Source organism: Dermacentor variabilis, chromosome 1 (assembly GCF_050947875.1).
Source record: "Dermacentor variabilis isolate Ectoservices chromosome 1, ASM5094787v1, whole genome shotgun sequence".
NCBI lineage: Eukaryota > Metazoa > Arthropoda > Arachnida > Ixodida > Ixodidae > Dermacentor > Dermacentor variabilis.
The window spans coordinates 201,158,641-201,172,933 of record NC_134568.1 but is presented as its reverse complement, the minus strand read 5'-3'; the positions used below and the strand labels follow the sequence as shown (position 1 = coordinate 201,172,933).

Genomic DNA, 14,293 nt, shown 5'->3' with positions numbered 1-14,293 from the left:
CGTATAGTTAATGTTAGCAAGCTATCGAATCTTATATTTGTTACCATGAAAATTAATATCTTATCATCCTATGTGTTCCATTACGCGTGCACCAATCTTCAAGCCCACCTCTCTCTCTCCCCCCGTCCTCACGCTCGCCCCAGATTTTTTCGCTTTTCTCCTGCCAAATAAAAACCAAACGCTTCGGGCAGGATAACTTCGTCCTCATTTACCTCTGGATGGATGCTGTGACATGCAATTAAAACATTCTCAATAGTTCCTGCGCTATTTCCACACACTGCGCATGCATGAATGTAGAATGGCGCAACGGCGCCTGCATTTTTTTAAGCGCCCCTTGTCTACGCTGTATGTAGGCAATAGGCGCTTTACACCAGCCAGATGATTCTAGGACGCCCTCATTTATCATCCCAGCGTCGCTGACACCGGCCTCTAGGGATGCGAAGAAAATGAGACGATAGTAAAAGCGACTAGGAACCACGCTTCGTCGTTCGTCTGAGTGATTATGCACAGAGCTGTGCCGAGCTGAAGGCTGGGGAATTTTTCGAGATTCTATTTATAATCTCGATCGCAAGCATGCCGAGTCACGCGGAACATGCGCACTTTGACGTTTTCAGATCTCGGGAACTTTTGCCTCGCGATAAGCGATTGGAGATGTCACGGTGAATATTTACTTTGCTTCCACCGCTCGCTGGTTGTGTGTTCCGGCGCGCTGCTGTTGGGATGAGGAGCCTAAATACGCGCACGACTCCGGAGTAGGTCGCATGGTATGTGGCCTCCCTACTGTAGAAAGCTTTAGCGCAACGCACTATGCTCTCTCGCTTTCTTGCTGCGCGGCGCATGGCTTGGCAGCGGTTTTAGGCGCTCTGCGTTTCACAGGAACCTCCGGGTTGTTCGTGTTGTTTCTAGCTAATTGAGCGCTGCAGGCGGGTGCCGTGACCTGGTAGGTGAAAGCTATCACGTCATCCTCATGCATGACCTCTCATGTAACGTCTCGATCCTTGGGAACTCTGAGTTAAGTTATGGGGTTTTACGTGCCAGAACCACTTTCTGATTATGAGGCACGCCATAGTGAGGGACTCCGGAAATTTCGACCACCTGGGGTTCTTTAACGTGCACCTAAGTCTAAGTACACGGGTTTTTTCGCATTTCGCCCCCATCGAAATGCGGCCGCCGTGGCAGGGATCCGATATTTGGCAAGATAGGTTTTTTAAAACTGTAAATGCCAGCTTTGAATGCCCTAGCGCAAACCGTGTAATTTATTTAAGCACCTTTAAATATTTCCCACCCTTGCTGATCAAAGCAAAGAATCAACGCGCGTTTTCGCCCATACTTGCCCATTCCACTACATGGAATGCGCAAGTGAGTGAAGTGAGTGAGTGATCCCGCTTAGGCCGAGCAATCTTATTGGTTGCTTTTGTGACGTCGTTTGGAGTACTTTCAGCACCGCATTGCACAAGTTATCTTCTTTAAACCCTTCAGTCACGAATTATGATCGGCTGTCGACAGATGTGACATGTATCGACATAGATAATATTATGCCAGGGTGCTTCAGACTCCACTGAAAGCAAATCAAAGTTGTAGAATGACTCTTTGTGCATCTTATGATTAGCCATCATAAATACTGAGTAACTAGTGTTACGTTTCGCCTACGACGCGCGGTAAAGCCGGCGAGGATACAACAGACGCCAGGGCTTCGTTCAAAGCGGCAGACATTTTGGCCCGTTCGGCGCCGCCGCTACGCCTCCCTGCCAAGCGCGTCCAGGCATGTTCCAATGCCACGTGTCTTCATGTGCGTGTGTGAGTGTATGTGCATATTGGTGCCCACGCTTGTCGAAGGGCGGCAGCCGGGGAGAGGAGCTCCCAACAACTGTGGAGCAAGGGGGTCCGAGCGGCGCCGACACGACGGCTGCCCCACCTTCTCTTCCCATTGTGCCCACGCTTGTCGAAGCGCGGCAGCCGGGGAGAGGAGCTCCCAACAACTGTGAAGCAAGGGGGTCCGAGCGGCGCCGACACGACGGCTGCCCCACCTTCTCTTCCCATTGTGCCCACGCTTGTCGAAGCGCGGCAGCCGGGGAGAGGAGCTCCCAACAACTGTGAAGCAAGGGGGTCCGAGCGGCGCCGACACGACGGCTGCTCCACCTTCTCTTCCCATTGTGCCCACGCTTGTCGAAGCGCGGCAGCCGGGGAGAGGAGCTCCCAACAACTGTGAAGCAAGGGGGTCCGAGCGGCGCCGACACGACGGCTGCTCCACCTTCTCTTCCCATTGTGCCCGAGTGGCGCCGACACGACGCTGCGCCACCTTATCCCATTGTGCCCGGGCGGCACAGTCACGTGCTCGTCTATAGAGGGGTTCCTTCTTGCCCTCAACTGCGAGAGTATAAAAGCAGCTGCCCCCGGACACCAAAAAGGGGCTCCGATTTCTTCTGTTGAGTAAAGTGCACTCCCGTCTCTCTACTTCGGTCAACCTGACCGCCAACTCTTTGCGATGTTAGAATAAACAAGTTGTTTTGTTGTTACCAGTCGACTCATGCTTTGCCGGGACCTTCGGATGCTTCCAGTTGTACCCCAGGCCGCCAGGCCAACGCTACCCTTGGGGCTTGCGACCCAGGCGCAACAACGGGCGTCAGCGCCGAGTTCCCAACAACTCGTGCCAGCGGCGCGATTACAACAACTGTCTGCCAGCGGTGAGATCGCGACAACGGAGGCCAGCAGCGAAGATATGCGGTTGACTGTATGCTGAGCAGCTCAACGACCATCCGGGAGCAGTGCAACGAACCCTGTGTGATGACTGGTTGCCTGCAGCGGAACGACTGCGCTGAATTCTTGGCTACGAGGTTTGGTGAGTGCGGGACTTTCTTCTTCTGAGCTTTGCCAGGCTTTTGTTAGTGTCAGAAACAGAGCTGGTAATTGTGGTTGTCGTTGCTGCCGGGTTAGTTTGCGGCAAGACAATAATAGGCAGTAGAGAAAGCAGCATTCAGAGCAGCCATGGATTTGAAGTCGTTGCGCAAACCGAAATTGTTGGAGCTTGCAAGAGAGTTGGGTCTGGATGTCTCGGACAAACTCAGAAAACCAGAACTGCTAAAGGCTATTCTTGAGTTAGAGGCTGAGGATGACGAGCTGTCGGAATGCCTTGAGACTATTGAGGAGAGGTCAAAAAGACAGGAGCGCGAAATTAAAGAACAGAAAGAGCGAGAGCAACAAGAGCGCGACCGTCAACACGCTTTGGAAATGAAGCGTCTTGATGTAGAGATGGAACGCGCTCGTAATGGAAGTCAGGCACACGGTGCAGGAGAACGCGTATTGTTCAAAATGACTGACCTGATGCGGCCGTTTAAGCTTGGAGAGGACATTGGTTTGTTCCTGGTTAACTTTGAGCGAACGTGCGAGAAGCAGGGGTTCTCTCGGGAAACGTGGCCACAGCGCTTGCTCACTTTGTTACCCGGCGAGGCGGCCGACGTAGTCGCTCGCTTGGATAGAGAGGAGGCAGAGGATTTCGACAAAGTGAAATCGAGTCTGCTAAAAAAGTACAGGCTGTCAGCGGAGGCTTTCCGTCGGAAGTTTCGGGAAAATGAGAAAGGCAAGAGTGAGTCATATACGGAGTTTGCGTACAGGCTTATGTCAAACATGCAGGAGTGGCTCAAAGAAGAGAAAGCGTTTGGTGACCACGATAAAGTTCTGCAGTGTTTCGGGCTAGAACAGTTTTATAGTCGGTTACCTGAGAACGTGCGGTACTGGGTCTTGGATAGGCCAGACGTTTGTACGGTGGCTAAAGCCGCTGAGCTAGCCGAGGAGTTTGTGACGCGTCGGGCTCGCGGAGCTAAGGACGGTCAAAAGGGTGAATTTGGCTCGAAGTTTGAGAGGCCGAAGTTCACACCCATGAGAGCAAAGGGGAACACACGTAGTGCGGATGCGAGTGAAAGCAGTGCGACCGAACCTAAGGAGACGGCGGCAGCCGAAGCCGAACGCAGAAAGCGGTTCGAGACGAGGCAAGCACGCGTTTGTTATACGTGCCAGAAGCCGGGTCACTTTTCGGCGCAGTGTCCGGAAACAACACCAAAAGTTGTGTTTTTGTCATTATGCAGCACTGACGAGAACATGAAGCTTCTCGAGCCTTACATGCGAGACCTCCTCGTGAACGGGAAAGAGTGCCGAGTACTTCGCGATTCCGCAGCTACGATGGATGTAGTTCACCCCTCTTACGTAGAACCCGATATGTTCACAGGCGAGTGCGCATGGATCAAGCAAGCCGTGGAAGCTCATAGCGTGTGTCTGCCCGTAGCAAAAGTGCGTATTGAAGGACCATTCGGAGCGCTTGAGACGGAGGCCGCAGTGTCATCTATGCTGCCCCACCAGTACCCGTACCTTTTTTCAAACAGGTCCGATCACCTCCTGCGCGAGAAGGGGCTTTTGTTTGGTGAGGCTAGCGTTCAGGCCTTAACCAGATCGAAGGTTCGGGAGCTCGCTGCAAAGGCGGTAGTTGCGGGGCCGACGTTATCGAACAATGAGAAAGGGTCAGAGGCGCAGCAAGCTGATATTCAGAGCACGCCTGAACTGAATAAAATTGAGTCTGTAACGTTAAAGGCACCAGATACTGGAGAGCAAATTCCCGATGCGGTAAAGTTAGAAGAGCTATCTGCAGATTTGCTCATCGCGCCTACGTCAGATGGACTTAATAGGTTGCTAAAAGTCAGCCGGTCGGCTTTGATAGCCGAGCAAAAAAAGGATGGCAGCCTAGAAAACATACGCTGCATTGTCAAGGAAGGTATCGCCAGGAAAAATGCGCGTTTTGTGGAAAGAGGTGGAGTCCTGTACCGGAAGTATCTAGACCGCAGAGGAGTGGAGTTCGATCAGCTGATCGTGCCTCAATGCTATCGTCAGGATTTGTTGCGCTTGTCGCACGGGGGTTCGTGGTCCGGACACCTAGGAGTTAAGAAAACTAAGGACCGTCTCTTGCAAGAGTACTATTGGCCAGGGTGTTTTCGGGACGCAGACCATTTCGTGAGGACATGTGACACCTGTCAGCGGGTGGGCAAACCAGGGGACAAATCAAGGGCGCCGTTGAAATTGGTACCTATCATTACGGAGCCTTTTAGACGGCTCGTTATTGATACAGTGGGACCTCTGCCGGTAACAGCCACGGGGTATAGACACATTTTGACTGTGATCTGCCCAGCGACAAAGTTCCCTGAAGCAGTGCCGCTTAAAGAACTCAGCTCAGTTGAGATAGTCAATGCACTACTGTCCATATTTGCGCGAGTTGGTTTTCCTGCGGAAATCCAATCAGATCAGGGCACAGTGTTTACTAGCGCTTTGACGACAACTTTTTTCGAAAGGTGTGGGGTAAAGCTGTTACACAGCTCAGTGTACCACCCACAGTCGAACTCCGTTGAGAAGCTCCACTCCGTCATGAAGCGCGTATTGAGAGCATTGTGTTTTGAACATCAAACTGACTGGGAGCTGTGTCTGCCTGGGGTGATGTTTGCATTACGGACCGCGCCGCATGCGGCTACGGGGTTTTCGCCAGCTGAGCTGGTGTACGGTCGCTCGCTGCGATCTCCGCTTCGCATGCTTCGAGAATCGTGGGAAGGCAGGGGCGACGACCCAGTCGTGGTGGAGTACGTGCTTAAGCTCCTCGAACGCTTAAGAAGGGCACAGGAGTTGTCAGGTGAAGCAATGGCAACGGCCCAGCAGAGGGCCAAGGTTTATTATGATCGGACAGCCAGGGCCCGTCGTTTTGAGGTGGGCGATGAGGTCATGATATTGCGCACATCGCTAAAAAACAAACTCGACGTGCAGTGGCAGGGCCCAGCACGGATTGTTCAAAAACTGTCGGACGTTAACTACGTGGTGAGTCTGCCAGGAAAACGGAAAGCACAGCAAGTTTCCCACTGTAATCTGCTCAAACCTTATAGACAAAGGGAAGCAGTGGTGTGCATGATGGTAAACGTTCCTGAAGAGCTTCCGGTCGAGCTTCCGGGACTAAACTCAGTGACGAACAGGAAAGACACCGATCAGGTCATTAGTGACTTAGTCAGTGGAGCATCGCTGTCGCCTGAGCAGAAAACCGAACTACACCAGCTCTTACAAGAGTTTCAAGGTCTGTTCTCTGAGAGGCCTGGTAGGACGTCTGTCCTTACTCATGATATAGAACTTACCTCCCCAGAGCCAGTACGATCCAAGGCGTATCGGGTGTCACCCCGCCAGAGCGATATTATGGAGGCTGAGGTAAAGAAAATGCTACAGCTCGGTGTTATTGAGGCAGGTGAGAGTGATTATACCTCCCCTTTGATTTTAGTTGAGGTACCGGGCAAGGAACCTCGTCCTTGCGTCGACTACCGCAGGCTTAATTCCATCACTAAGGATCAAATTTATCCGATCCCTAACATCGAGGAGCGCCTTGAGAAAGTTAGTAGCGCTCAGTTTATTTCCACCCTAGATCTTGTCAGGGGTTATTGGCAGGTTCCACTTACAGAAGAGGCTAGTAGGTATGCGGCGTTCATTTCACCAATGGGAACATTCCGTCCTAAAGTGTTGAGTTTTGGTTTGAAGAACGCGCCATACTGTTTTTCAAGCCTCATGGATAAAGTGTTGCGGGGACAGCAAGAATTCGCTTTACCGTATCTAGACGACGTAGCGATATTCTCCGCATCCTGGTCTGAGCATATGGCACACTTGCGGGCAGTGCTAACCCGCCTGCGCGAAGCGGGCTTGACAGTCAAGGCTCCCAAGTGCCAGTTAGCACAGGCCGAGGTTGTCTACCTCGGTCACGTGATTGGTCAGGGTCGTCGCCGCCCCTCTGAAATAAAGGTGGCCGCTGTGCGAGACTTCCCGCAACCGCGCACGAAGACCGATATTCGGTCGTTCTTAGGTGTCGCCGGCTACTATCAGAGGTACATCCCCAGGTACTCTGATATCGCGGCTCCCCTGACGGATGCTCTAAGAAAAACAGAGCCCCAAACAGTCGTATGGGACGAGACAAAGGAAAGAGCTTTTAGCGCCCTAAAGAGCGCCCTAACAAGCCAGCCTGTGCTACGATCGCCAGACTACACAAAAGGGTTCGTAGTTCAGTGCGATGCTAGTGAGCGAGGCATGGGCGTTGTACTGTGCCAACGGGAAAATGGAGAAGTAGAACACCCCGTCCTGTATGCTAGTCGTAAGCTGACCAGTCGTGAGCAGGCGTACAGCGCCACCGAGAAAGAGTGTGCGTGTCTCGTGTGGGCCGTTCAGAAATTGTCATGCTATCTAGCCGGCTCGAGGTTTATCATTGAGACGGATCACTGCCCTCTCCAATGGCTGCAGACCATCTCTCCCAAAAATGGCCGCCTCCTGCGCTGGAGCCTCGCTTTGCAACAATATTCCTTTGAGGTGCGTTACAAAAAGGGGAGTCTCAACGGTAACGCCGATGGCTTAAGTCGAAGCCCTAACGTAGGAATCAGCCTTAAAATTGTTTGTTACTGATGTTTTTCTTCCTGAGGCAGGATTTTTAACATATTGCTTTTGTTTAGTGTTTCAAAGTGATGATATGCTTTCTAGTGCAATTTTCCCATTTGTGGACGCGTTCTGAGTGCTGCTAGACTACTGTAAGGAACTAGGCAGTGGTATAAAAGGGGAAAGAGCCTGGCAGGGCTTAGTGAGGGTTGTGCCGTGCTTGCTGACTGAGCGGTTGAGTTTCAGCGTAGTTCTAACGCTTGCCGGGAACGAGAACAAAAATGTGAACTCTCCCGAAGTCACTTTGCAGTGTCCCGTGCGAACCTGAACGAGAGAACGAGGCCTTCTCTGTGCGCTGCGCTCAAGAAACGTCGAGGGACGCCCGACTTCGGTTATGAGCATCATCGAGCGACATCCCTCCGGACAGCGGATGCAGTCCCCTGACCATCGGGATCTCCTTCCCCCGGCGGGGCGGTCTGTTACGTTTCGCCTACGACGCGCGGTAAAGCCGGCGAGGATACAACAGACGCCAGGGCTTCGTTCAAAGCGGCAGACATTTTGGCCCGTTCGGCGCCGCCGCTACGCCTCCCTGCCAAGCGCGTCCAGGCATGTTCCAATGCCACGTGTCTTCATGTGCGTGTGTGAGTGTATGTGTATATTGGTGCCCACGCTTGTCGAAGCGCGGCAGCCGGGGAGAGGAGCTCCCAACAACTGTGAAGCAAGGGGGTCCGAGCGGCGCCGACACGACGGCTGCTCCACCTTCTCTTCCCATTGTGCCCACGCTTGTCGAAGCGCGGCAGCCGGGGAGAGGAGCTCCCAACAACTGTGAAGCAAGGGGGTCCGAGCGGCGCCGAAACGACGGCTTCTCCACCTTCTCTTCCCATTGTGCCCGAGTGGCGCCGACACGACGCTGCGCCACCTTATCCCATTGTTCCCGGGCGGCACAGTCACGTGCTCGTCTATAGAGGGGTTCCTTCTTGCCCTCAACTGCGAGAGTATAAAAGCAGCTGCCCCCGGACACCAAAAAGGGGCTCCGATTTCTTCTGTTGAGTAAAGTGCACTCCCGTCTCTCTACTTCGGTCAACCTGACCGCCAACTCTTTGCGATGTTAGAATAAACAAGTTGTTTTGTTGTTACCAGTCGACTCATGCTTTGCCGGGACCTTCGGATGCTTCCAGTTGTACCCCAGGCCGCCAGGCCAACGCTACCCTTGGGGCTTGCGACCCAGGCGCAACAACGGGCGTCAGCGCCGAGTTCCCAACAACTCGTGCCAGCGGCGCGATTACAACACTAGATATTTGAATATTGTAAAGTCAGTCATGCTCCGTTTCTTCATAGAAGGATTGAATAACCCGCTCGAATTACATGCACAAGTTTTTCATTAATCCCGGTCACGGCGGCCGCATTTCGATGGAGGCGAAATGCGAAAACACCATTGTGCTTAGATTTAGGTGCACGTTAAGGAACCCTAGGTGTTCCAAATTATTCCGGAGTACCCCACTACGGCGTGACTCATAATCAGATTGTGGTTCTGGCACGTAAAAATCTATGATTTAATTAATTATATTTAAATGTTATTTGTTGGCCGCTAGCATTTCAAGAAAGAGAAAAATATTTCGAGCTTGCTACCGACATGCCCCAAGCCAAACGTCACGCAAAGCACGGTAGTGCCTTCACAAAAGTGGTACTCTGTAACGATATCAGTCAGAAGTAAAATGGAAGTAATTTAGTTCAGCACAATGTTCAATTTACTCTAAACTTAATGTTTGTGCTCTATCCCTTGCTACCACTGCACAGAAATGGGAAAGATAGGCCGCGTCTACAAATGTGGACGCCGTGACTAAAGGGGTTCATAACACATTTATACAAACGAATCTGTTTGTCTCTAAAAAAGTAAAAATACAGAAACGATAAACGTAGGAGGTCCTTTGAAACAGTGGCGCATTTCCGGCGGATTAGAAAGTGGACACGCTTCTGCTGTTTGTAGGCGTGCATTTGTGTGAGGAAACGAGTCGAATAATGGTTTATTAAGGAAAGCTGGCCGCTGTGGAAGATCGTTGCTCCGCCGCGTTGGCTGAGCTGTGGCCACGGCTCTGCGTTGCTCAGCGCAAGGCCACGGCTTCCATTGCCAGCCGCATTGTGCGGCGGGGGCGGAACGCAACCGCGCCCGCGTGTACCCTGCTTTGGGTGAAAGAACTCCAATTGGTCAAAGTTAATGCGGAGCACTCCACAACGGCGTCCTTTCCTGACCAACTGTGTAGTTTCTGGACAATAAACCACACAACCTAATTTAATATAATTTTTGAAGACCTTTCGGGCTGCACAAATGAGGCAGAGAAAGAATGCAATAATGGCTATCATGATTATGGTGATAAATTATTGGCATTCCCTTTGAAACGGGGTGGTAAGAAATGGTCATCTTGCCTGCTTGGGTTACTCGGGCATGCTATACACGCTTTTCATTATAGCATTTTCGTATACATCTCTCTAATTTTTTTCTCTTCCTCAAAACTTCTCTATCACCCTAGTACCGCTGCCATTATTGTAACGGAGCTGGTCGTAACAATCTCTTCCCTGCATTTTTTCCCACCGATACTCTAAAAGTGTCTTGCTTATCTCGACTGATGACAGGTTGATGCTTCCGCCAACTTTAAATCCAAGCGCTTCTGGTAGGTGTACGTTACCTACGGGTATCATTGGATGAATCCTTTCGCATTCCATTAGGGTCTGGTGAGTAGCCTCCGAATTTTCGCTGTAGCATACACATGTCTTATCTAGTTGCGAATACTTGCTCCGGTATGTCTTTGTCCTTAGGCAACCAACTCGAGTCTCAAAATAGCAAGGCACTTCCCTTCGTGTTAGCGTACAGATTTTCCCTTCTAATTTCTTTCTTCCCCTTCTTGTAAATCTCCATGGTCTTTTTTGTTTCCATTCTTTGCAACCAACTCACTGTTTCTGTTTCTCACTTTCTTTCTGATGACTCCTGGTTGTATCTTTACACTTTCAGTTATCCTGTAGTTGGTTACGAATTTTTTCGATCTCTTCCTCCATTCTCGTCTTCCAACAGTAATCGTCACTATTGACGAGACTAATACGCCTACAATGTTCTCCGGATCTATGACACCGTACAGTTAACTTGGTGCTGAGGTCAATTAGTTCACAACGCGTTCTGTCGACGCCCGGTTAAAGAAATGTACCGCGTGACTTGTCCCTGCAGCCATTTCAACTACGTCGTCGCCGAACGACGAGATGCCGTCATTGCTGTCGATTCAGCGAAGCTTCAGCACGATCCAGCCGTTATTAGCGTGCTAGTCATCCATATATCGCTACAGTCTATGGTTAGTGAACTAGTACACGTGTTTTCTTTTGTCCTATATACGGCGCGTCGGACAGAGCGCCTCGCATTAGTTATTATCAATGCAACTGTTATTTTGATCCTATTTGTTTTTCATTTGCCGCACCGAGCGACCGAATGACAAGGAGCGAGAAGAAAGTGTATCAATGGTGACATCAGTATAATATGGCGAGCTTCATTCATCAGGCTGTCGGACGTAAAAGACACGTCATGGCACTATGGCTGCGCATGCTCTACGCATATACTATTTCACGAGTGGGCTACGTCGTGGCTGCTCTGGCCATTTCGCTGACGCAAGGGAAAAGGAAAGCAGTGGGTCAAAGCAAAGGAGTAGGGCTACGCCTCCGAGGTGTAGCGTTGCAGAGCCGCCATTAGCGACACTGGTCGGTGCGCAGGCGGCGGGCGCGCGACGGGCGGATAGTTCGGCCGGAAATCAGGCGGGTCGTGCTTACTGGCAAGATCCATCGCTCGAACAAGTGGGTATGTTGATGTACAGTATGGACACGACGATGTGGCAGCTCGGGCAAGTGATGAGTTCCACGCTGCACCGCTGCGGGATCCTCGGTTGGTTCGGGTCGCGGTCACCACCGCTCGAGTTGGCACCGGCACCATCCGCTGTAACGTTGATGGCGTTGATGCTGCCTATTTCACCCAGAGCGACGTAGTACTTGCGCCCGTTCATCCACCTGCAAAGATCTGCGCACAGGGAAACAGCGTCAGCGTTCCGCCCGCTACAGCAGCCTGCTGAGACAAGTGCGCACAAACAGCAAGGCAAGCCCCTCGAAGGTGCAGTCACCTTCTATGCAAACCGATTGTACTGAGCATGATACCCATTAAGGCGCAGTCAACCACAAAAGTTTACCAACCGCGGGATCTCGGAAAACGTTCAATTTCCGAGCAGCCTGTTTTCCGAGCCGCAGTCAGTAAAATCGAACATCCCAATGTTCACATACACTGGTAGAGGCTGTAAATGCGAATACTAGGGTGCGTTGTGAGGCTGCGCAGATGTTCAGCGTTTTCTCATATTTCATGTTCCGTAAGCTTTTGTGGTTGACTGTACATTCAAGCCTCCCTAGCACTAAGCACCGCGTGTTTTCATGAAGTGTGCAAGACTACAGTCAATTCTCATGGGCGAACGGGATCACCTTGTTTAGCCCCCACGCCAGTTGTATTACAATTGAGTATACGAGCTAAAATTATGCTGCAGTATACGCACTGAAACTGATTTATGAAAAAATACATTGTTACAGTATTTTTTCTGTTTACGCTGACAGACATATTTTTTCTTGATTTTCACAGAATTAGTCCCTATCGGGTAAAGTGAAAATTTTGTCTTGAATACTAGCTGTGAGCGAAGTAAGTGAAGTAAGTAATTGACACTTTCAATATTCCCAGGAAACTGCAGGCAGCAGGGGAATAAAAGTTACTCTCCTAAGGGAGTGAATTATGTAAAATTATTAAAAAGGCATCAGCAAAATACTTATGCGCAAATCAGTCGCTAAAATTGCAATGTACTTCCTTTTAGATTTTTTTGCAGAACGTGGTTTAACAACTAAATAGAACGAAAAAGAACACAGTGAGTGTACTCAATGGAATTTTAACTGAAAGTCGATTATGAGTACCGTGTAAACTCAGTCTGTGTGTATGGGAAAACTTTTATTGTAATGAGGTCCGGAGGCTCGGCTTCTTAAGCCAAGGCGGGCCGCTCCCACGTTGACACTGTCAGGCCAAGCCTTTCAGCGACATCATGGGCCCTCTGGACAGCCCTTAGTTGGTCTTGAAACAATGGGCTTTGAATCCCTTTCTCCCACTGTGTCCATTCTTCAACGAGGTTGGGGAGAGTGACCAATTTATTATATGAACTCAACATAAGCACTATAAAAGATATCTATCCGGACCTCCAATAAAGTTCATTCACTGGCTAGTTTAATAACTTAATATTGTATGCTAAATGCCCTCTAAGGTTTTAGTGCGAATAGAATTCTGTGCCTACTTCAGCCGTTTTGAATCTATCTATCTATCTATCTATCTATCTATCTATCTATCTATCTATCTATCTATCTATCTATCTATCTATCTATCTATCTATCTATCTATCTATCTATCTATCTATCTATCTATCTATCTATCTATCTATCTATCTATCTATCTATCTATCTATCTATCTATCTATCTATCTATCTATCTATCTATCTATCTATCTATCTATCTATCTATCTATCTATCTATCTATCTATCTATCTATCTATCTATCTATCTATCTATCTATCTATCTATCTATCTATCTATCTATCTATCTATCTATCTATCTATCTATCTATCTATCTATCTATCTATCTACTTGCTTGGGTCACTACGTATGTGCTCCTGGTCGTGATGCCATCGTGGTCGTACAGTCGTCGTCATTCCAGCTTCGTGATTATACTCTCGCCATGCCGTCGTCGTCACGCCTTCTACCCCGACCCAGTGGCCCAAGTTTAAATAGCTTGGGCCCAAGAATGGACTCGTGGTCGTGATGCCGCCGTGGTCGTACAGTCGTCGTCATTCCAGCTTCGTGATCGTACTCTCGCCGTGCCGTCGTCGTCACGCCTTCTACCCCAACCCAGTGGCCCAAGTTTATATAGCTTGGGCCCAAGTATGGATCCGTGGTCGTGATGCCGTCGTGGTCGTACAGTTGTCGTCATTCCAGCTTCGTGATCGTACTCTCGCCATGCCGTCGTCGTCACGCCTTCTACTCCGACGCAGTGGCCCAAGTTTAGATAGCTTGGGCCCAAGTACGGACTCGTGGTCGTGATGCCGCCGTGGTCGTACAGTCGTCGTCATTCCAGCTTCGTGATCGTACTCTCGCCATGCCGTCGTCGTCACGCCTAATACCCCGACCCAGCGGCCCAAGTTTAAATAGCTTGGGCCTAAGTATGGACTCGTGGTCGTGATGCCGCCATGGTCTTACAGTCGTCGTCATTCCAGCTTCGTGATCGTACTCTCGCCATGCCGTCGTCGTCACGCCTTCTACCCCGACCCAGCGGCCCAAGTTTAAATAGCTTGGGACTAAGTATGGACTCGTGGTCATGATGCCGCCGTGATGGATGCATCGTTTTGACTCCACCTTTGACATCCGACTCTCGTCTTGCCGTCGTGGTCGCGGCATCGCCGTCATACAGTCGTCATGCATTCTTTGTCACGCCATCATCGTGATGACATTGTGGTCGTACAGTCGTCGGCATTCCAGCTTCGTGATGTAAATCTCGTCATGCTGTCGTCGTCGCGCCTGCTACTCCAACCCAGTGGGCTAAGCTGTCTTGTAGCTTCGGCCACTAGGTATGAGTTCGTGGTCTTGATGCTATCGTGGACCTTGCACCGTCGCCATTCCAGCTTTGACAACCGAATCTCGTCATGCCGTCGTCATCACGCCATCGTCATCACACAGTTGTAGTCACGCTGTCGTTTTGTAATTCTAATCACTTCTGCAACGTCATCCCATTGTCATCATGCCGTCGTCGTCATATCGCC

At 50.4% G+C, this 14,293-nt stretch overlaps 1 protein-coding gene across 3 annotated transcripts in view; it reads right to left on the bottom strand.

The window, feature by feature from the left end:
* The window catches only part of LOC142590902 (uncharacterized), a 237,413-nt gene that overhangs the window by 72,150 nt on the left and 150,970 nt on the right, over positions 1-14,293 (bottom strand). For all 3 annotated transcript variants that reach the window (XM_075703305.1, XM_075703313.1, XM_075703300.1), the window contains one exon: positions 11,236-11,479. In XM_075703305.1, coding sequence (XP_075559420.1) covers positions 11,236-11,479 — 244 coding nt within the window. The remainder of the gene's footprint in view (positions 1-11,235; positions 11,480-14,293) is intronic.